We start from the raw sequence: 22,528 nt of genomic DNA on the forward strand, positions 1-22,528 counted from the left end.
GTCGCGAGCGGTCCCCGGGACTGCAGCGCTAGGCGTCTCGGCGGCCGCGCCTTCGGAGCCGGCCGGGCCTCGCCCCCGTCCCCGCTCCTGCGCGCCGCCTCCAGCCCGGCTGCCCGAGGACCCGCGGCGGCGGCGGCGGCAGCGGCGCGGCCCAGCCGCCCGAGGTCGGGGCGGCCGCGCGCAGCCCGGGTCCCGCGCGCCTCCGTGACATTGGGCGCCCGGGGCGCGGGCGATGCTGATCCGGAAGAGGCGATGGCTGCAGTGGCGCGCGCGCGGCCGCTCCGGGCCCGCCGACCTGCCCCGGCTGCTCCGGCGGAGTTTCTGATCTAAAGCGCCAGGGCCCGGAGCCTGTAGCGGGAGCAGCAACAGCAGCAGCAGCTCGGCGGCGCTGGCATCGTCCTAACTTGCACGCGCGGAGTGACCCCAGACATTTCACTAAAATGAGCGTGCTTAGCAGGAAGAGATGTGTTCCTTACACTAGAAATCACCCCGTCACATGTAGTGGTGTAAGTAAATGATTAATTTCTATTATGGCCGGGTTGCAAGCAGCCTCTGGGAACGCGCCGCTTCGCCCTCCTGCGCCCTCCCGGCCCTGTGTGCGCCCCTCCTGACTTCCCCTGGGCTCCCACTCTTCCCTGGGCTGTAGTTTCAGCGGCTGGGGTCTTAGGTGGCGGGGGACTAGTCTTTTCCGGGTTTTTCTAGGGAAAGGAAGACGACTTGATTGCCTTGATGTGTGGAGGCCTTCCCCCTTCCCTCTTTAAAATTATTTTTATTTTGTGTGTGTGTGCAGAGCAGCGTGTCAGGAAAAACGGTCCAGAGTGGTGCAAATGTTTCCTTTAAAAACCAACGGGATTTGGGTGCTTTGCCTGTCGTTCCAGAGATGTTTATTTCAACCCAACTCCATTGCAGTCTGTGCATCTGAGTTCTGGCAAACTACTGGGAGAAATCCTTGGCATTGTTTGAGAAAGCTTAGTCTGGTTAGGCTTGCATTTTTGTTAATATGGTCATTCAAAATCCCTTTGGGCCTTGCTGACCACTGGATCTTCAGTGGGACTCATCTCTCGGTCTCCCTTCATATTACAATGTCAGAGACTCTGGTGGGAACCTCCTTTAATTCTAAGGCCACCCTCTCCGCTCATCTCTTCCCTATCCAGCCTTCCCACCCATCCTCCTTTATTTTTACCTTCATTTGTAGGATATTCCTCTCCTTCGCATTTTGTAAGATGTGGGGTGTGGGATATTGGTTGCTAGGAGACAAGCCAGGCTCCCAGGGAGATTCTGTCGTTTCCTTGACAACCAGACTAGGGCAGCCGCAGATGAACAAGCCTCCTATCAGCTGTTAGGGAGAAAGGGGGACTTTTCTGAGCTCTGCAAAGAGTGTTTGTAGGGGTGTGGGGGTGGGACTGGGAGCTGGTGAGGGTTGTAGATAATCTGAGCACACCTTGCTTTTTGGTCTGCCCTAAGTACAAAGAGCTGGGAGAGCAGTAGGCGAGAGGCTGTTTTGGGAAAGGGAACAGGGATCATGGGACCAAGTGGGGAGGGAGCATTTAGGTGACTCTAGGATCACTGAGGGACAGGAATGAATTGCGTGTTGTGATGCCAGGGAAGGGTGGCATGGAAGCTGTAGTTTATGGAGGTTGTTACTCAGGAGTCTCAGAAGGCATGGGGATGAGGCAATTTGTGCAGAAAAGTCAAGAGTCATTGAAGGAGAGAGTGCCAGAAGGAAATGGGAAGTTGACAAGCTCATTGAGTGGATTATATCATCATACATCATCAATGATACAGTAAAGTAGCAATATTTTAGAGCAAAAATCACATTATTGCTGGGGTGGCACGCTATCTTTGTTTAAGACTGGCCTGATGAGACTAAAAGTTCTGCTGACTTAATTGGGCCAGGCTGTATTGTAAAGAGCGATATAATTACACATATAGATATGTAATTTAGCATTATATAATCCCACATTACATAAGAAGGCAAGGACCTCCTTTCAGCCCAGCCTCTATTGGCACAAATTCACCAAGATTCAGGAGACTTTCTTCCAAAGCCCTCATACCCATTTTCCAGAAGGACAGACTGACACACAGAGAAGTGGAGTGATTTGCCCTTTCCTAGATATGATAATGAAGTTTAGCAGTCCAGGCAGTTGGGATGGGTGGAGGGGGTGGGAATGATGAAAATAGGGAGAAAGTGGAAGGAGTGGTAGGGGAAGGATGGGGAGAGGTGGTCCAGTCTGAGCAGCAACCAGCAGGTCTGGTGTCTAAACTCACAGCACAGCGTGTGCCACTCTCCTACTTGGGTGGCTGTCCCTACTTTACCCTAGACGTGCATAAGGCACTTTAAACTCAAGTGTTTCTGACTCGCAATTCCACATTATGTAAAGATCACACTGTCTTTCCAACACAAATGGTGAGGATCTTTATGGCCATGATGATCTGGAAAGGGAAACCCAGCCTTGAGGGGACTGATATAAAGTTTGGACCAAAAGCAGGAAGATGACCTGCTGGGATTCGTGCTGGTAGCCTTGCTTATGCACTTGTGCGTGAGGGTTTTAATCATAAACTTGCTGATCTTGGACCAGCTCTGCTCTGCTGTTCTGGCATCCTCCCCGCTATCAAGATGCTCCTGGACTTAAGAACTGATCCTCCTCCTCTGTGCCTCCTCACCGCCCCCCCAATCTAAATTTGAGAAAGAAGTTCTACTGGCTAGTGGGTTTTGTTTTTCTCCTATAGCTGTGTATATGTGTTCTATCTCTTTTGTTCTTCAATTGATACAACAGAAACCACAACCCAGAGGATTCCTCCCAGCTGCCTGCTTCAGTCCAGGAGCCGTCAAAGTAGGGTTCCTGGGCCTCAGCTCAGGAGAGATCAGGGAGGAGGCAGCATGATGATTAAAATAAAGGCTGCCTGCTAGGGAGGTAAGAGGGGGGTGGAGGAGGGAGAGGATGATGCAGACAGTTACCCTGGAAACTGGGGAGGGACCTGCATGGAGACCCTTGTTGTTTGGGGTCCAGATCCTGTAAAATTCCAAGAAGGAGGAGGCACTTGTCTCATTGAGAAGTCCTTGCTGCACATTTTGCTTAGGTTGCTGAGATGCATCCACTTGTTCCTTGGATATCTGGGCTCCGCATTCCTGCATGCTGGCATCCAGTTACAGCCCGGCAGGAACCGAGCTGCTCTGTTGCTGCCAGTGGCCTGGCTCTCCGGCTGGGTGGCTCAGCAGTGAGAGCACCTGGGCAGCCTCCAGGACTCCTCTGATCTCAGCCTTCCTTGGCCTAGGAAGGATTTCTCCAGCTTGCTCCAGCCCCCAGCGGACTTCATTCACACAGGGCATGTGAGCAGGGGCGGACCAATAACACTGACCAAACGAAGGCCTAATAATAATAATGCCTGCCTTGCCCCAGCTTCCACGAGGATGGTGCCAGCAGGGAGGGTGCCAACGAAAGCCCCCTCAAGCCAAGGGCCCCTCCTGGTGACAGCTTTTTAAACACTGACATGACATTTTGATTACAGAAGGTCCTTCTGATTGTTAATTTGAGCCATCCCTTCCTGAGGATGGACAAACCACGTCCTCTCTGCCCAACACAGAAGGAAAGTGAGGCAAACGTTTGCCCAGAAATTCAGGTCCGTTTCTGACCCTGCGCTCCCTCCCCCCAGCTACCTCATTACCCTTGCAGCCAATTCAGGGAGCATTCTTATAGGAGTGTCAGGTGTCTGGGGGCTTCCAGCCTGAGACTTCTCCCTAGGAATGGGGGGTGCAGAAGGGGGTGTAACTCGCTCTCCCTGCAGGAGAGCATGGAGGACAGGCCTGGATAGGGGATGGCAAGGCCTATGGGCCATGGAGCATATAGTCATAGTCCCATGGTTACCCCCCGCCTCCATCTCAAAACTGGGCCTACAGCTGAGTGAGCCAGCCACACAGGCCACATGATAGACCCAGAGGAGGGATGGGAGGCCTGTGGGCTGCTCAGGTGCATCCAGAAGCCTCCCCACCCAGAGAGGTTGGGAGGAAAATCTCTGGCATCTCCATCAAGGGAACTGGGGGCTTGGAATCCACAACCAGAGGAGAGAGGGCAAGGTGGAGGCCAGGAGAGCTGCCTCCCAGCTCTGACAAGTCCATTAAATTTTAAAGTGGCCCTGCCCTTGGGCGTGCTGGGAAGGGGTGGGGACCTGGCCCTGACTCTGCTTCTCTCAGCTATTTGTTGTTCTGCTGCCACAGCCCTGCCGCGGGAGGAGAGTGGGTGATGAGCGAGCTTCTTGGGCAGACTCTCCTCTTTCTGGGAGCGAGGGGACAGGTGCTGGGCAGGCTCTACCTGGGGTTCTCTCATGGGCTCCTCCATCCAGAAGCCCCGTTGGAGGATGGTGGCAACCAGAGGGAGACAAGTGGTTCATCCGGTAGAAAGGGTCCTCTCAGCCTGAATGGGCTCCTGGCTCCTTGGGCTCCTGCAGAGCTACTGCCCAGAAAGCTGCCCACTCCTTTCTCTTCCTCTCTGCTCAAATGCTGGAAGAAGGGGCGGCCCTGGCCAAGGAGAGCTGCTGGCCCTGGCCCTGGCCCTGGCCCTCTGGGACCTGGTGTGCGAAGCCGTTTTGACCGCTTCTCTCCTCTCCCTCAGGTCCCAATTAATGGATTCTGACATGGATTATGAAAGGCCAAACGTAGAGACCATCAAGTGTGTTGTGGTGGGGGACAACGCCGTGGGCAAGACCAGGCTCATCTGTGCCCGGGCCTGCAATGCCACCCTCACCCAGTACCAGCTGCTTGCCACCCATGTGCCCACAGTTTGGGCCATCGACCAGTATCGAGTGTGCCAGGAGGTAAGGCTGCAAGGCCACTGGGCAGGGGTGCATACCATGCCTCTGGGCTTCTTCCAAAGCCCTTGCTTGGTGTCTCCAACCTTGGCCTGTGCTGAGCTCACAGAAGCCCCGTGGGGGTAGGTAGGGCGGCTGAAGAGGAAGGAGCCCTGGAGAGAGGGCTGAGGAGAGCCCACCCCAGTGTGTGTGTGGGGTTCCTCCACCGTTTGTGTCTTGTATGGCTGACCTGATGCCTGGGCACAGCATCTTGTGCAGTTACAGCCCCAGTAATGGGGAGCAGTAGGGGGTGGGCTGGGGTGGGGGTTTGGAGAGATGAGAGCTGAGAGAAAGAAAGAAACGGCTAGCTGATACCAAAAGGTCAGAGGCTTCTAAACAGGTGATCTGCAGGTGAAGCTGGAAACAGGGTAGGCTCCCTGAGGGATACTTTCCACGCCCATGACCGGCTGCCCTCTTAGAGTCTCTTTCCTCGTGGTCAGCTTGGAGGATGCCCTTGTTACTGAGTCTATGGAGACGGCACCAGATAAAAGTGTTGTGTGGGACACACGGGGCAGTGCTACCTCCTCCTCTCCACTCATCATGCTGCCAGGATCCTTGGGGGTGGGCTGGCACCACCCTGAGCTGCCACGCAGGGACCCCAAGAACTCTTGCCTTTGAGTTAATTGCATTCTGTCTCCCCCACAGGTTCTGGAACGCTCCCGAGATGTGGTAGATGATGTCAGCGTCTCCCTGCGCCTCTGGGACACCTTTGGGGACCACCACAAAGACCGTCGATTTGCTTATGGGAGGTAGGGAAGCCTCTGCTGCTTGAAGGGAGGCCAGGGGTGGGTTTCCCAAAGAACAGAGCAACTCTGAGATATTCTGACTGAGAGGAAGGAGTAGAGCAGGCAGGACTGGCAGATCCTCACAGGGGAGGCAGCCTGGAGGTGAGAAGAAGGGGTTTGGAGTCAGGAGGCCTGGTTTCAGTCCTAGCCCTGCTGCCGACTAGTTCTGTGACTTTGGGCAATTAGGGGAACTATTCAGAGATGATTTTTCTTAGCCTCAGGATGGTAAAAATTGTATTTTCTAACAAGATAGCCATGAGGTCAAAATGAGAGTCTTTGAAAGCTCTAAAACACAAAATAAAAGGTACATAAATTAGAGGTACTGTTATTATACATTTTGGGTAAGATCATGTGAACAGATCATATGACAGATGTGGGACTGTCATGTAGGGGTGGGATAAGAATGCTTGTTGTCCCTTGTTCCAGGGGCAAGTAATCTACTGCTAGCTTTCTCCACCCCTAACCTCACTCTCCCACCCCCAGGTCCGACGTGGTGGTTCTGTGCTTCTCCATTGCCAACCCTAATTCCCTTCACCATGTCAAGACCATGTGGTACCCAGAGATTAAGCACTTCTGCCCCCGAGCACCTGTCATCTTGGTGGGCTGCCAGCTGGACCTGCGCTATGCTGACCTGGAGGCTGTCAATAGGGCCAGGCGACCCTTGGCTAGGTAGGGATGCTGGTGCCTAGGAAGGGGCAATGAGGAAGACAGAGGGAGAGGGTATGTGTCTCTAGCACTCTCTGCTCAGCCCTGAGGGAATCCACTTAGCCTTACATCTCTCCCTTCATTTGTAACAAGTCCATGTAGGGAGCCAACAAGAGTGTTCAGTCTTTCATTTACTCCACCCATCTATTCATTTGCTCATCTATTCATTTATCTCTCACACACTGTGTTGGTAATACTGGACTAAGCAGGACGAAAGAAGGAGAGAGGCAGTCTTTGCGTGAAAGGAGCTTATAATCTTGCTGGGAGATGAACTTCATATGAGAACATGTTAAAAAACAATATGGAGCCCTAGCTGGTTTTGCTCAGTGGTTAGAGTGCCAGCCTGTGGACTGAAGGGTCCCAGGTTTTCGATTCCGGCCAAGGGCATGTACCTCAGTTGCAGGCTCTATCCCTGGCCCTGATTGGGTGGGAGGCGACCAGTCGATGTGTTTCTCTCACTTTGATGTTTCACTCTCGCTCTCTCTCTCCCTTCCACTTTCTCTGAAAAGCAATGGAAAAAATATCCTCGAGGGAGAATTAAAAAAAAAAAAAAATGTGGAAAACTGCCTGCTGACTGCCAGAGAGGGAGTTAGTGCTAACCCTACTTTGGGCTGGGGAAATCTCTGGGGCCTGACAGATACTGAAGGCTTCCCGGAAGAGGAGGGGATTGGAGGTAGGCCTTGAAGGACTGGTAGGATTTGGTCAGACAGAAGAGAAAGGGCAGAGATTCATTAGAATTGAGCGGGGCAGGAGTGGGGCCAGGAACATAGATCTTGAACAGAGACTCTCCCCACCCCCAAGCCTGGTGAGCGGGCAGGCCCTAGGGACCTGCCACTCCCTGTCCCCCACCCTCCCCCACCAACATGACTTTGCTTTGCCCTCTTGAACGTCCAGGCCCATCAAGCCCAATGAGATCCTTCCCCCCGAGAAGGGTCGGGAGGTGGCCAAGGAGCTGGGCATCCCCTACTATGAGACCAGCGTGGTGGCCCAGTTCGGCATCAAGGACGTCTTTGACAACGCCATCCGGGCGGCGCTCATCTCCCGCCGCCACCTCCAGTTCTGGAAGTCCCACCTCCGCAACGTGCAGCGGCCCCTGCTGCAGGCGCCCTTCCTGCCCCCGAAGCCCCCTCCCCCCATCATCGTGGTGCCGGACCCCCCCTCCAGCAGCGAGGAGTGCCCCGCCCACCTCCTGGAGGACCCGCTGTGCGCGGACGTCATCCTGGTGCTGCAGGAGCGGGTGCGCATCTTTGCCCACAAGATCTACCTCTCCACCTCCTCCTCCAAGTTCTACGACCTGTTCCTCATGGACCTGAGCGAGGGGGAGCTGGGGGGCCCCTCGGGGCCAGGGGGCCCCCGCCCGGAGGACCCCCGGGCTCCCCCGGATCAGTACCACCACCACCACCACCACCACCATGGCCGGGAGTTCCTGCTGCGCGCCGCCAGCTTCGACGTGTGTGAGAGCCTGGAGGACGGTGCGGGCGCCGGGCCCGCTGGGCTCCGGGCCTCCACCAGCGACGGCATCTTACGGGGCAACGGCACGGGGTACCTGCCTGGCAGAGGCCGGGTGCTGTCTTCCTGGAGCCGAGCTTTTCTAAGTATCCAGGAGGAGATGGCAGAAGATCCACTGACCTACAAATCCAGACTGATGGTGGTGGTAAAAATGGACAGTTCCATCCAGCCGGGGCCCTTCCGGGCCGTCCTCAAATACCTGTACACGGGGGAGCTGGACGAAAACGAGCGGGACCTCATGCACATCGCCCACATCGCCGAGCTGCTCGAGGTCTTCGACCTGCGCATGATGGTGGCCAACATTCTCAACAATGAGGCCTTCATGAACCAGGAGATCACCAAGGCCTTCCACGTGCGCCGGACCAACCGGGTGAAGGAGTGCTTGGCAAAGGGCACCTTCTCAGGTAGGGACTGGGCTTAGGAACTCGTAGCCAGAAGGCGGAGGGGTGCCCTCCCAGTAGCCTTCCGAGGAGCCCAGGTTGGTCCCGTTAGCACTCAGCGGCTGACGTCCTGGAGGTGTGTTGGCTCTGCCTGGAGTTGGAGAGTGGTCGCATAGGGCTTCCCAGCTGCAGCTTCGGAGGGAAGCGTGTTGTCTGGGTGCAGTGCTGACCCTTGGGGTTGGTTGTCCCACATTCTTTCACCACACCCTCATGTGATGCTTCGTCTCCTCCCGGACAGATGTGACCTTTATCCTGGATGATGGCACCATCAGCGCCCACAAGCCCTTGTTGATTTCTAGCTGTGACTGGATGGCTGCCATGTTTGGGGGGCCGTTTGTGGAGAGTTCCACCAGGGAGGTAAGCCTGGCCGGGGGACCTAGACTCTTGGCGTCTGAGACCTCTGTCATTTAATGGTGCTTTCTTCAGCGTTCACTGTGTGCTAACCAGTGAGTGGTGGGCCTGAGGGAGGTTTATGAGATGGTTCCCATAGCCAAGGATTTTACTATAAACCTGGATGGAATTATAATAATATCTTGACTTTGTCGTTTAGAAAGCACTTTCAATACATTATCTCAGGTCACCTCATGCATGACTCCTGTACATGGCTTAGCATTCCCACTTTATACATAAGGGAAGCGAGGCCCTAAAAAGTTAATGACTCGTGCAAAGTTGTCTAAGTGGAAAGGAGGGGCTAGAACTTGAACTTAGGACCTCTGTTTCTTTGTACCTTGCTTTCTCCCTGACACATGTGAAACAACTAGAAAAAAGTTCAGGGTGTCCCAGGCTGAACCCAGCAGTGTTTTCAAACGTCAGTTTTATTATTGAGGCATGCTGAACATGACAGCAGATCAGGACGAGATTGCCATTGAAAAGATAAATTGTTACACTCAGATCTAATAAGCAATGACATGCACAGCGGGGTGGGGTGGAGTAGAGCACCAGGGTTGATCAGGGGACAGACAGAGCAAGGGGCACTGTGGGCTACAGCCTTTATTGTGGTTTCCCTGGGAACGAAGGGAAGGGAGAGGCAGAGAAAGCTCTCAGTTTGCTGGTTCGAATAATTTCAGCAGGCTCTGGGGCATAGGGACTGTCCTTAGTCACCTGGCCTGGGTGATTAGGGCAGGTGAATAGTGGCTAGGAGGGAGAGCTGATGAAGGAGGTGGTAGGGGCGTGGATTCTGGATTGGTAGGTTTGCACACAAAAGGCGCGCTTGTAGGCGATTTCTGTTACTGTCCCTAGGAGTTGGCTAACCCTGGGAGGGGGTCAGTCCCTCCAGGGTCAGCAAGGCTCCAGATGTCAAAGCATGAAAATACAGAAAATAAAAAGAAATGCTTTCCCTCTGATTACGGCCATTCCAACTCACCTTAGGCATAGAGAGTGTCAACAGAGTTGGAAGGGGCCTATCAGTGTGTCCGTAGAGATACTCTCTTAAGCCTGTTCTTGGCATTCTCCCAGCTAAGCAGAGTAGCCTAGGCCATGGCCCTTGGTTTTCTCCATCTTCTCTGAACTTCTGTAACATTAATTATTCATTAACTCAGCCTTGCTGTTAACAAGGTACTACTTTGTGCAGCTGCTTAAAGTGCTGAATGTCCACACACAGTTTTCCCAACTGGTCTGTGATGTCCTGAGTGCGGGGACTAGGTCTTTACTTCTGCCAAGTGCTCCCTCAGCCAGTGCTGGCCCCTTAGTAAGTGCTCACCAAGTACCTGAATGAAAAACCGGACTAAGAACAATGCAGCACCTCCCTGCGACACAGAATAGGAATTTCCTAGGAGCTCTGGGAAGGAAGCCCTTACAGAAGAAAAGCTAAGCGGAGGGTTGAGCTTTGATCCTTGAAGCGGGCTGGGATATGCTAAGTGAGAGACTAGGAACTCTGAAGCCCCAGGGTCAGCCAGCCCTGAGCTCTTCAGTACCATAGAAGCAGCTTCAAAGCTCTAGCTGATTCCAGCACGGCCTGAGAGACTTGCGTCTCATGAGAAAGCAGTTTTTGAAGCAGCGCTGCTCGGAGGAGTCCTGGAGGCCCAAAGTAGCGGCTTCGGGAAGCCAGCTGATGTTGGCTTGATCATGCTCTATTCCACTTGCGCTGCTCCCTGCAGGGTCGGGAAGGGGCAGGGTGTAGGTTTAGGTGATCGGAAGGACTCCTTCCGGCATCTTCCAAGCCAGAATGGCTTTGGAAGGATGCCAGTGAGAATCCAGGTCCTATTAAAAGCTGTTAGAGCCCTGCTCACTGGTGCTGCCAGCCGATGGGCTTAGCACAGGGTGTCTTTCTGGGAGACAGGCCTATGGGTGCTCCTCAGCAGGTACAGGGGCGGCACAGGGGTGGCTCCCTGCTTGGGGGAGACCGGCTGCGTGCGCCAGGGCTTTCTGAGTTTCTCAGAACCGAGCGACTCTTTTCGTAGCCCCGGCCCTCACTGCGGCTGCTGCCCTCCCCCTGCAGGTGGTGTTTCCTCACACGAGCAAGAGCTGCATGCGGGCAGTGCTGGAGTACCTGTACACGGGCATGTTCACCTCTAGCCCCGACCTGGACGACATGAAGCTCATCATCCTGGCTAACCGCCTCTGCCTGCCACACCTGGTCGCCCTCACAGGTAACCATGCGGGGAGCCTGCAGGAGTGGTGACTTCTCTCACCTGTCTCCTCCTTGGGGATAGACCGCGAGCACCAAGGGACCCGAATCCGTACAGGGAAGCATGGTGATGCGTATTGGGGTTGGGTGGGGACACAGATGTGAAGAAGTGTGTGTGAGAAAGATGCTCGATGGGGTCGCTGGTGGGTCATCTCCAAAGGTGAGTTCCGCCCAGCAAAATGGTGTCCAGGAGGTGACAGCGCCTGCCTGGTGTTCCATCAGCTGGCTTCACTCAAGCCTGCCTGAGAGGCCAGAAAGGGTCGGGCACAACGCCACCTTTCTACCCTGGTCCCCCGCCCTCTCCGTGTTGTTTGGTCACATAGCTGTGCTTTCCTTCCTGTTTATTCCTCTCCTCTCCTCCCTTCTCTCTTCCACCTTCATTTTCTCTGTCTTCTTCCAGAAACAGACAATGAACATTGACCCGCCACTCCTAATTCCTTGAAAAGATTGTGAGAGCTGGAGCTCAGCTTTTATTTTACTTAGTTATTATTTTTTATTTTTTAATTCTTACCCAAGGATTTTTTTTTTTTTTTATTGATTTTAGAGAAAGAAGGAGGGGGAAAGAGAGAGAGAGAGAAACATCAATGTGAGAGAGAAACATCGATTGGTTGCCTCCTGTATGCTCTCTGATGGGGGATTGAACCCACAACCCATGTATGTGCCCTGACCAGGAACCAAACCCACAACTTTTTGGTGTATGGGACAACGCTCCAACCAAGTGCGTCACCTGGCCAGGGCTGGAGCTCAGCTTTTATTTTATTTTATTTTTAATATATCTTTATTGATTTCAGAGAGAGGAAGGGAGAGGGAGAGAGAGAGAGAGGTAAAGAGAGAGAGAGAGAGAGAAACATCAGTGATGAGAGAGAGTCATTGATAGGCTGCGTCCTGCACTCCTCTACTGGGGATCAAGCCCGCAACCCGGGCATGTGCCCTCACTGGGAATTGAACCATGATCTCCTGGATCCTAGGTCAATGCTGAACCACTGAGCCACGCCCAGCGGGGCTGGAGCTCAGCTTTTAGAAGGGACCAACCTTAGGGCCTCAGATGGAGCAGGGACTGAGGCAAGAAGGAAGCCAAGCAGCAGGCAGTCAGGTCCAAGGGGCTGGAAAGAGAAATGGCGCTATCCAGACCCAGAGAGTCTGGGGCCAGCCATGCAGGCAGACAGACAGCCCCTGATGATACTGGAATTGGAATTTGCGTGATATTGGTGTTGGTGTTGGTACCTATGCTGGTGTTGGTATCAGGGTTGTATTCTTCAGCAGGTAGACTGACGGGCAGAGAGCAGGGCCTCTGATACTGAGTTGAGGTTCAGGGAAGTCCTCAGTGTCAGGGCTGCTGGGGCCCTGGGCAGATGACCAAATTTGAGACTCAGGTATGAAGGAAACATCAGTCTTATGATGAGAAATGGTTATAAGGTGGGGCTTGGTCGTAGAAAGAAGGCAGAATCATTGACCTGAACCAGCTGTTAAGTGCTGAGCCTGCAGAGGGAGTCCAGGGCCCCAGCTGGGGACACAGAGGGCGTAAGGGCAGGGAAATGAGAGAGAGGCTTCTAAAGATCACAGCTGTAACAGCATGTCATGCACGCTGTCCATGGAAAGGGGTGCCATCTGCCCAGAGCACATAAAGCTGTCCCAACCCTTGGACCAAGTAAGTCAAGTTTAGAAAGACTATCTCCAAAGAAATGACTCAAAGGAAAAAAGTATGTAAAGGTGCTTCTATGAGTTTGCTTTATTATGGCAGGCAATCAAAGACAAGTCAAATACGCACCATTGGTTAAGCACACATGGGTGATTTTCATGATGTAGCTGTTAAAAATTAACGGCACTGATGCATGAAGAGGCTCATAGAAAATAATGTTGAATGACTTTTCCCATGAAATGGTCTATGCACGCCAGAAAACATGGACAAAAATGTGTTGTACATATCTTGTCAAGGATCAGCAGAAAATGCTGGGTATGGTATAGTTGGTGATGCTTTCTGTTTTGTGGGATATGCTTTCTCTGAAGTTATAAATTCAAACTTAAAACTTTTTTGTTAAATACAATACAAATACACGTTATGTTCAGCTTAATGAACTATTATAAAGCAGAATGACCCATATCAGGAGCTAGAATCTTCCAGCCACACCAGAAGCCTCCCATCTGTCCCTTCCAATCACAGGCCTTCCCTCCTCCCCAGGAGTTACCACTTTGCCTATTAGACTTTTGGGGGGTGGGTACTTTTTATCGCCTCACTTCCTTGTTCTTCATAGTTTTATCATCTAAGTGTGCATCCTTAAACACTATGGCATGGTTTTATTTTTTATATACCTCTTAAGGTTTTTTAAATCTATAGGTACCTTGTTCATTAAAAAAAAATTTCCCACCCTGGCCAGTGTGACTCAGTTGGAGCATTGCCCTGTGCACCAAAGAGTCACAGGTTCGATTCCTGGTGAGGGTACATACTCGGGTTGCGGGTTTGTTTCCCGGTTGGGGTGCATATGGGAGGCAACTGATGGATGTTTCTCTCTCTCTCTCTCTCTCCCTTCCTCTCTCTCAAATCAATAAAAACATATCCTCAGGTGAGGGTTAAAAAAAAGAGAAAATGTTCCCTTGCAATTATTGGAAAAAACCCACTGATCTAGAAAATCTAGATTTTAGTTGATTGTATTTTTATAACGCACCATATTTTCTATAAACCGGTTATTGGATATAGAGGCTAGATCACATGCACATTCAATTTTCTTTTAGTAAGAAAACTTAATAGGTTGTTTCTTTGTTTTTTTCTCTTTTCATGATGTTACCAGCCATTGTGTATCATTGCCTGGATCCATTAACTTATTAGGTGTGAAATGGTAATGCTCCAATTCAATCATTCCATCTTTGTTTATCTGTTGGAATACTTCTAAAAAGAGGAAAGCTTCCCCACACCTACTGTTTGGTTAACCAGTGATATAATTGACACAGGAAAGGCAGGCGAATGCTTGATTCTTTCCTTTTATCTACCAGGTGTCAAGATAAGTTTGTTTCCTATTATCCTCTCATCCTTTGAGGGTGACCAATTAGGTTTGTTTTTTTAAAATATGTTTTTATTGATTTCAGAGAGAAGAAGGGAGAGGGAGAGATAGAAACCTCAATGATGAGAGTCATTGATTGGCTGCCTTCTGCCGCCCCCAACTGGGGATCGAGCCCGAAACCCGGGCATGTGCCCTGACCCGGAATTGAACCCCGATCGCCTGGATCCTAGGTCAATGCTCAACCCCCGAGCCACGCCTGGCTGGACCGTTTTTATTTTTAAGTATTATTATGAGCCCTTAGATTTGAACATACTTGAGTTTCAAATGTTTGCATTTATCCTATTGAAGCTCAAATACTATACTGAACCTTTAACCAGTAGGAGTCTCTTCAAGCTGGCTCCAGAGTCTCTGGTTATATGGAATGACAAGATGTTCCAGGTTCCTTTGTGTTCATTTCCTGCCCCAGACCTGGAGTCAGCCGTTTCTCTATGAGATCCTGGTTTCCAAGAGCTGGAAATGGCATTTCAAGGCTGTAGCCTGTGCACTAGGAATGCTCCTTGCTGCTGTGATGGCTGTTCTCACTGGGTCTTTTCCACGGACTGAGCTGGGAAATATATTTATATATATTTTTTTTTATTATTATTATTTTTATTTTTATTTTTTAAAATATATCTTTATTGATTTCAGAGAGAGGAAAGGAGAGGGAGAGAGAAATAGAAACATCAATGATGAGAGAGTCATTGATCAGGCAAAATATATTTATATTTTTAAAGATAAAAGACCTCAGTTTATACTGATACTGTTAAAATTCAGGAGTGCCCGGCCGGGCGTGGCTCAGTGGTTGAGCATTGACCTGGGATCCAGGAGATCGGGGTTCGATACCCCGGCAGGGCACATGCCCGGGTTGCGGGCTCGATCAATGACTCTCTCATCATTGTTGTTTCTATTTCTCTCTCCCTCTCCTTTCCTCTCTCTGAAATCAATAAAGATATATTTTAAAAAAAAAAAAATTCAGGAGTAAAAGCATTGGCTTTTTCAATGTAAAGGCTTTAACTTAAAATGCAACATTAGTACACAATTTGTTATAAAATTTAAACTAATACAAACAGCTAGGTTTAATTGGTAGTTCTAATTCATAGTTCTCAGCCAACCTGAGACTTCATACCCTCTCCTGGCAGTTTCAATGACTGATTCCATTGGGGGCTTTCATCCTAGGTGTATCAGACTATTTGGTGCAGCATATATAGCTTGAAAAAATCCTCTTAGACAATAGTGATATTCTCCTTCACTTCCTACCCTATTCCACTGCGGTAGTCTTGCTCTAATTCCAGTTTCCTCACTGGTGGGAGCAGACTTAACTCGCCTGTGGCCTTTCCTGGGCCTGTTGGGACTTGCCCTTGGCCTTGATCTCTCTCTGCCCTACAGTAGGCCTCTGCTGGGGGAGTATAAGTGAGCACATGTCCACTCATGTGGTTCTTCAGCTGATTCCTGGCTTTGTGTGTGTCACAGAGCAGTACACAGTGACCGGGCTGATGGAAGCAACTCAGATGATGGTGGACATCGATGGGGACGTCCTTGTGTTCCTGGAACTGGCTCAGGTATGATGTCAAGGGAAGGAATCTCTCCAACAGGCTCGACTCTGGGCTCTGTCTGCCCATCGGCAGTGCATGGGGAGGGGCTGGGAGGTGATGGGTAGGAAGGGAACCCATTGTCAGACTCAGTTCCCTGACTAGGTAGAGTCCCTCTTGTCCTCCAGGCCAGAGGATACACCCTGACCTGCCAAGAGGAGAAGCTGGCATGGGGGCATGGGGCTGAGACTTCAGGCAACCATAGGGCAGGGGAGCGGACCCCAGCCTCATGTGTAGACGTGGTTGCTGCCTGCCCAAGGTCAGTGAAGGGACACTGAGGATGCCCTCTCTAAAATTAACTGCCCACCTTTTTATTCCCATGCAAACTAGCAAAATCTCCCACACCAGCCTTGAGAGTGTCAGAAATTCTACCATTAAAAACTAGTTCTGGAGTTAAAGCGTGGCAGATTCGAGGCTTGCGGACACACCTGGGAAAGCCAGCTCTAAGCCTAGTCGCCGGCACCTTAGTACACACTGCTTTGGCCCTCGATGGGGAAGGGAAGTACATCACCTGGAGTCAGATCTGAGGAGGTGGACCTGGTAGGAAGCCTCCACATGGGGCTAGGGGTTTCCATGGATGCTGGCACAGGACAGAGCCAATCAGACGCGGTCCCCTCACAGCGCTGTGCGGATGTGCCTCTCAGGTGGGCCCTTTCCCGCTCACTACAGAGCCTTTGCCCCTGAAGCTTCCGCTCTGACAGCAACTGGAGCAGTCTATGCTGACCCCGCCCTGGGTCCCAGCACAGGCGCCCTTCTGTGTTTCCCCAGTTCCACTGCGCCTACCAGTTGGCGGACTGGTGTCTCCACCACATCTGCACCAACTACAACAACGTGTGCCGCAAGTTCCCCCGAGACATGAAGGCCATGTCCCCAGGTGAGCATCCCCGGCAGGACCTGCTGATCCCACGCTTCACGTTGAAGGGGCCTCAGCTTGGGTCCAAATCTCTGACCTGACCCCAGGGCACTGGGAAGCTGCCAAAAATCCTTGGGCCTAACTTGACATTGCGGGAGGGGTGTAGCCTACAAAGTTGCATCCAGCCAAGCAGAAGGGGGCCCAAGAAAAGCACTGGTCTGGTGGGCAGGGCAGCAGGGACCTATGGCAACAACTCACTCCACCTGTCTGGGCTTCTGTGTCTCACAGGTATAAAGAGGATGTTGGACTATAGGTATTTTTTTTTCCAGACTTCTTGGTGAGGCCTCTACACTAAGAACTACATTTTATATTGTGACCCAGTACCCATGTAGAAAAATACATAAATTGTCTGTAATTCTGCTCATGACCTGCTACACTGGTTTCACAGCCTAGGAATGGGCACAAGTCACAGCGTGGACAACATGAATCCCGATAGCCTCTGAGGTCCCTGGGGCTGTGCCTCTGCTTAATTAATATGTCAGGTCCTGGGGCCTAATAAGAACTGCACAGGTACCAGGGAGAGGTGTCCCTGGCCTTCCCGAGTTCCTGCCACTCAGTGTCCTTGAGGTCTTCACTGGACAACCTCCACTCCGCTGGGACCCTCCTCCCTGCTACCAGGTTGTCTCTGCACCCTTCCCATTCTCTCTCTTTCACCCTTCTAGCGTTTTCTTTCTAAGGCACAGCTCCAATCACACTCCCCTGATTCCAACCTTCCCACGGCCCCCTGCACCTTTCAGAATCAGTCCCAAGCCCTCAGCCTAGCCTTCTCCGTTCTGACCCTCCTGCTCCCCTCCAACGCCATGTCCCCCTTCCCCTCAGAACCTTAGCTCTGCCAGGTACCGCTGGCCCCCATGCAGCACCTGCTCCCTCCTTCATTCTTTGTCCCAGCCTATTTTATACCCAATACATCGGAAACTCCCATTGAGACCTTCCCATGGGACTTTGTTTAGGGAGCTCTGCAGCCAGACTGGGGGCTCTGTGAAGGCAGGGGCTTACACTTGTGGCCCCAGGGACTGGGATGTGTCCCCCACCGACAGGGCCAGCTGCAGGTCCCCAAGGCATCGGGGTGGGGGTGGGTATCCCTGGACACCCTCCACATCCCAGTGCTCCCCCCTCCCCTTCGCTGCCTTCTAACCAAGCCCCACTGCATTCTGCTCCAGAAAACCAGGAGTATTTCGAGAAGCACCGGTGGCCGCCGGTGTGGTACCTGAAGGAGGAAGACCACTATCAGCGGGCACGGAAGGAGCGGGAGAAGGAGGACTATCTCCACCTGAAGCGGCAGCCCAAGCGGCGGTGGCTGTTCTGGAACAGTCCCTCGTCACCGTCCCCTTCTGCCGCCTCCGCGTCCCCCTCTTCCTCCTCAGCCGTGGTCTGAGACGCTGCCACCCTCTCCTGACCCTGCTGCTCTTGTGTCCACCTGCCCTTGCTCCTCTGCTCTCTGCATCCCCCCCTCCACCTTCCAGGGACAAGGGGACCCACATAACCAGGACCCTAAGGGCCGGGCTGTTCTCACCAGGCAACATAGCTCAGCAGGAGAGGAGCCGGGCCTTGTGGATCGGCACAGGGACCCCCTTCAGAGGTCCCCAGTTCTGAAACAGGGCAGGGGACATCTCCTGGGAAGTGGGAGCAGGAAAGAGCTGAGAATACTGGCATCTTGTCCCTGGGTTGGAGAACCCTAGAGTCAAAGGGAAAACTTTTCCAGCCGTGAGAGCTATGGTCTGGGGAGGCAGCCCCCCCCCCCCCCCCCCCCGGTGAGCGGCAGTGCACAGGGAGGACCCTGCCTCTGTTGGCCATGTTTTTCCACCAGTGGACTTGAGCGTTGCAGACGTTTTGTGGGTATTTCCACATGGAGCCTACGCAGATCCTCACTGGAGAAGTCAGGGTAGACATTAAGCCTTCAGAGCGCAGCTCAAGGCTTCCACTCCTGGGTGCAGAGGCCACACGTGGAAAGGTTTGCCCTGTGCCGGCATGTCTCCCGGGGCGGTCAGCATCCAGGCCTGGTAAAGGGCGGTGGAGTTTGTTTAGCGCTCCAGGCCTAGAAGCAGGGCCTCTTGGTGCAATGGGAGACTTCTCCCTCCCCTCTCCTTCACCACTTCGAGACGGGAACCAAAAGAAACAGCTGGAACAGGGGGAAAGAAGGAAGGGGGTGATGGGGGTCTGGATTGGGGGTCTGGATGCAGCAATCCTGTGCTCCTCTGGGCTCTGCCCCCTGCCTCTAGTTAGCACGGCTTCTTATGGGGTGGGAAAAATTTAGGGGGGGAGGGGGAAGCAACAAAATCACCAACAGTAACACTCTAGCCTCTATCCCCTCAAAGAAAGAACAGAAAAAGACCCTATTATGGCTTACATTTTAATAAAACCAAACAGGGGCCCCCATGCTGAGAGAAAGTTTAGATTATAGTATTGTTTCCAGGGCCTATCAGGAAAGGACTGAGGATGGCCTGGCCTGCTGGCAGGCTGTGGGGCAGTATGAGTCCCATGCCTTCAGCCTGCTGGGATTGAGGGGGCGGGGGTGGGGTGGGGTGGGGATGGGAGGGACGGGGCGGCCTCAGGGTTTGAACATGGCATTAGATGATCACTGTTGCCCATCACGAGAATCAGGTTATCCTCACCTTCAGAGGTGACCCCACAGGATGTGCTTAGGAGGCAGGGTTGGGGTAAGGGTCAAGGGTCAGGAAAAAGGTCACTGACTTGGGAATAGGAATCTTGGTAATGAAGGATTAAAGGACAGGACCTCACTTAGTGCTGCTTTGGGGTAAAAGGGAAGGAGAAAAGGGAGAACTGAGGAGGAGCAGCTCCAGCATCAGTCCGGAGAAGAGGCTGGATGAGGCTGGAGGGTGAGGGCGGTGGCTGGTAGCCCCACAGGGAGAAGCTGGGCCACAAGGATCATATTTTACTCCTACATCCTTTTAAACTTAAAAGAGCGTCCCTCTAATGATGGTGGGGCCGAGGGACACTGAACTCCCAGGATCAGAGCTGGGGAGTCGCCTGGCCTGAGAAGGAGGGACTGGCTTTAGGTCCCAGGGCCCTGGAGTGGGTTCCACCACCAAGAGTCAGGCATTAGGTCTGGGAGAGAGCAAACTTAGAAACAAAGGAAGACTTTGTAACGATTTAGTGGTGCCAAGACCTAGAGATTTGAGGTTAAGTCTTAGTCAAAAGAAGAGTCAGGAGGTGGCAGGTGAAGCAGACCTAGAGCGGCTGTGACCCATGCTGTCTGAGCCCAACTTCCCCAAGGCCCTGGCTGCCTCCCCTGCAAGTCTCCTCCAGGGTGGCTGCTGGGTATGCCCGATGTGTACTGTCCTCTGCTGGCCGGTCCATGGCCTCAGGGAAGGCTGAGGGGCAGGGGGTAGTGTAGGGTGGGAACAGCTCTGCCCCCAGCACCTTTGTTCTAGAGCTGGAAACAGGAGGAGCCACAGGGTCTGCCAGGAACTAACGTCCAAGGGGAGGGGAGCTTGCAGGGTTGGAGCCATGGGCCAGTGTGGGGAGAAAGTGAAGGTGACCCAGAAGGTGCAGGAAGCCCACAGGGGAGGGACCACAAATCCACCCCAGCAACCAGGGCCAGCTCAGCCCTCAGGGACCCACCACCCCATCCCAACTGCTCTGTCAGAGATGGTCTGCACCATGGGGGAGCCCAGTAGTCCCAGGTGTAACCCACAGACACCACCTGGGAAGCTGTGGGGGAGCCAGGCCAGGACTGGGGTCTCTCTCCCAGGGAGAAGGGCATGGAGAGGCTATAATTCCAGTCCCTCATGGCCCTGACACTTGGAAATCCAGTTAGAGCAGGAAACCGGGCCATGTGGGGCAAGTCTGAAGGTATCATGGGAGAAAGGAGCGAGTCCCACAGCAATACACAGCCCTGTACTCCTCACGTCACTCAGAGCTGTTCCAGAAGAGAATAGGAGGGTGCGGAGGGAAGAAAACCCACACTTTTTTTTTTAAATGTCTTTAATTTATTTCAGAGAGAGAAACATCAATGATGAGTCATTGATGAGCTGCCTCCTGCACGCCCCCTACTGGGGGTTGAGTCCGAGAACTGGGAATCAAACTGGGATCTCCTGGATCATAGGTTGATGCTCAACAGCTGAGCCACGCCAGCCAGGCACAACCCACACTTTTTATATAAGGTTTCATATTTGATTTGGTCATGAATTCATAAATACATGAGTATTTTGTAAACAGTGGTCTTTGCATTGTTTGATATTTCCTTCGAAGGTGGCATCTTCCACTGGAGAGAAGCATGGAAAAATATCTAACCACTAATGAAACAGTAAGTACCTCTTATGTGCCAAGTGCTATTTGGACGTGATATAAAACAAAAAGGCTCTGCCAAGGCAACTGCAGGCAGGACTCGAAATTCAATAAATTCAACTAAGTGTTTGACCAAATATAGCAGGCTAATATTTTAAGTCCGATAATTTTGTATGACCTGAGAATGATGTTATAAATATCCAAATGGCCCTTGGAAGAAAAAAGGTTCCCCACCCCTACTTTAGATGGACACTTAAGTTCACTAACAGAGACAACTAAGCTGAAACCTGATTGATGGGGCTGAAGGTCACTAATATGACCTGAAATGGCATATGACAGAATGTATCTGGTGTGCCTCCCACCCTCATCACCCATATCCATAGCTGAGTTGTGAGTATGGAAAGTAATACAATTAATAAATAATAATACAAGAATAAGCTTTCACAGATGCATATCACAGTCATAAATAAATGGGCATACAGCAACATTGGTTTTACAATACGGCAACAAAAAAAGTGCAGGTCTATTAAAAATGAAAAAATACCACAACTAAAATAACTTTCAGTTCACATAAACATATAAATATCCATAGAAAACAACAAACATTGAAAAAGTTGTAGGACATCTCAAGAGCTGTACGCTTTTGGATTACAGAACTTCAAATACTGTTCCAGTACTGGTAGCTTCGTCCAGGGTAGTGTGCAGTTTTACACCCCTTTTGAGGAGAAAAGGTAAGCTAGGAAAGCTCTGGTCTCCTAAAGAGAGTCTTTTCACTAGGAAACCACAGAAGCTGCCTCACCTACTTCATAGACATACTTTCCAGATTTCACCAGGTGGTCGCAAATCCTCTCCTTTGCATTTCTGTTCCCCAGTCTTTCCAAGGCATCCAGCAGGGTGTTGACTGAGGCATCTCGCCCCCTGGTGCTGACCCAGGTCACCAGCATTTCATACAAGGCTTCCTTCTGGTCCGTGGTTCGTGCTCTGGCCACACAGATATCATTGTCCGTGAGGCCCATCGACCTCATGAGTGGGTTCCAGGAATTAAAGGGAATCATGTTTGAGAAGTCATCGAAGAAGTGCCTCAGGCCTAGATGGAGGGAAAGCCAGAGACAATTAGGCAAGGTACGGGTGCCCCCTGCTGGTTACCTGATCTCTGCGTCCCTTACCTGCTTCCCATTGGCAGAGAATCAGGCCAAACGGTCTGGGCCTCACCTACTCTCATGGCACTTTCTGAATTCAAAGTCAACAGGATTTTGCCCTAAGGGGAGGCCAATAGCCCACCTGGGAAGGGAGATGGAGATCAAGGGAAGGGAGAGCACTATGTGATAGGAGACAGAGGGTGGGACAGACTGTGGTGCAACAGGCCCTCAGAGGAGGGAACCTGCACTTATCCTGAGTGAGGTCCAGGGGGGCTGCCACATCTGCACCAGTGCCTGGAGGGGGGACAATCTCTCGCTTCACACCCAGCTCGGCTTCACCCACCAAACTGGCAGAGTGAGACGGAGACCAACAGACTCTGGGCAAGAATTTAACCCGTAAGACAGGGCAAATTCCACCCATTTCATGAGACTGTACTGAGGATTAAATGTGATGTGTGTGGAATACACTGCATACCACCAACCCACAGAAATATAAGGTGAGCCAGGAATACTTATTTATATTTTTCTAATAGCTGAACTGAAGAAAATAAAAAGGAACAGGTGATATTAACTTTAATACTATCTGGTACTAACTCAGTACATACATTTACATTTGCATGTTATTATATTTACATGCAATCAATAACAAATTTTCAGTGGGATATTTTATATTCCTACTAATATTTGAAATCTG

General features: G+C 51.8%; 2 protein-coding genes across 4 annotated transcripts in view; one reads left to right on the forward strand and one right to left on the reverse strand.

Moving 5' to 3' along the window:
• Positions 1-237: 237 nt before the first annotated feature.
• Positions 238-20,623, forward strand: RHOBTB2 (Rho related BTB domain containing 2). The gene is made up of 10 exons (XM_081135309.1): positions 238-506; positions 4,611-4,812; positions 5,491-5,594; positions 6,114-6,299; positions 7,230-8,248; positions 8,523-8,641; positions 10,722-10,872; positions 15,416-15,504; positions 16,303-16,408; positions 17,608-20,623. The coding sequence occupies exons 2-10, from the start codon at positions 4,621-4,623 to the stop codon at positions 17,820-17,822; spliced, it is 2,181 nt and encodes a 726-aa protein (XP_080991435.1). The 5' UTR covers positions 238-506; positions 4,611-4,620; the 3' UTR covers positions 17,823-20,623.
• The window catches only part of LOC308556182 (tumor necrosis factor receptor superfamily member 10A-like), a 42,795-nt gene continuing 40,651 nt past the window's right edge, over positions 20,385-22,528 (reverse strand). For all 3 annotated transcript variants that reach the window (XM_081135310.1, XM_081135312.1, XM_081135311.1), the window contains one exon: positions 20,385-21,782. In XM_081135310.1, coding sequence (XP_080991436.1) covers positions 21,469-21,782 — 314 coding nt within the window. In that variant the 3' untranslated portion in view covers positions 20,385-21,468. The remainder of the gene's footprint in view (positions 21,783-22,528) is intronic.

The sequence above is a fragment of the Miniopterus schreibersii genome, assembly GCF_964146895.1.
Source record: "Miniopterus schreibersii genome assembly, chromosome: 4".
Classification (NCBI taxonomy): Eukaryota; Metazoa; Chordata; class Mammalia; order Chiroptera; family Miniopteridae; genus Miniopterus; species Miniopterus schreibersii.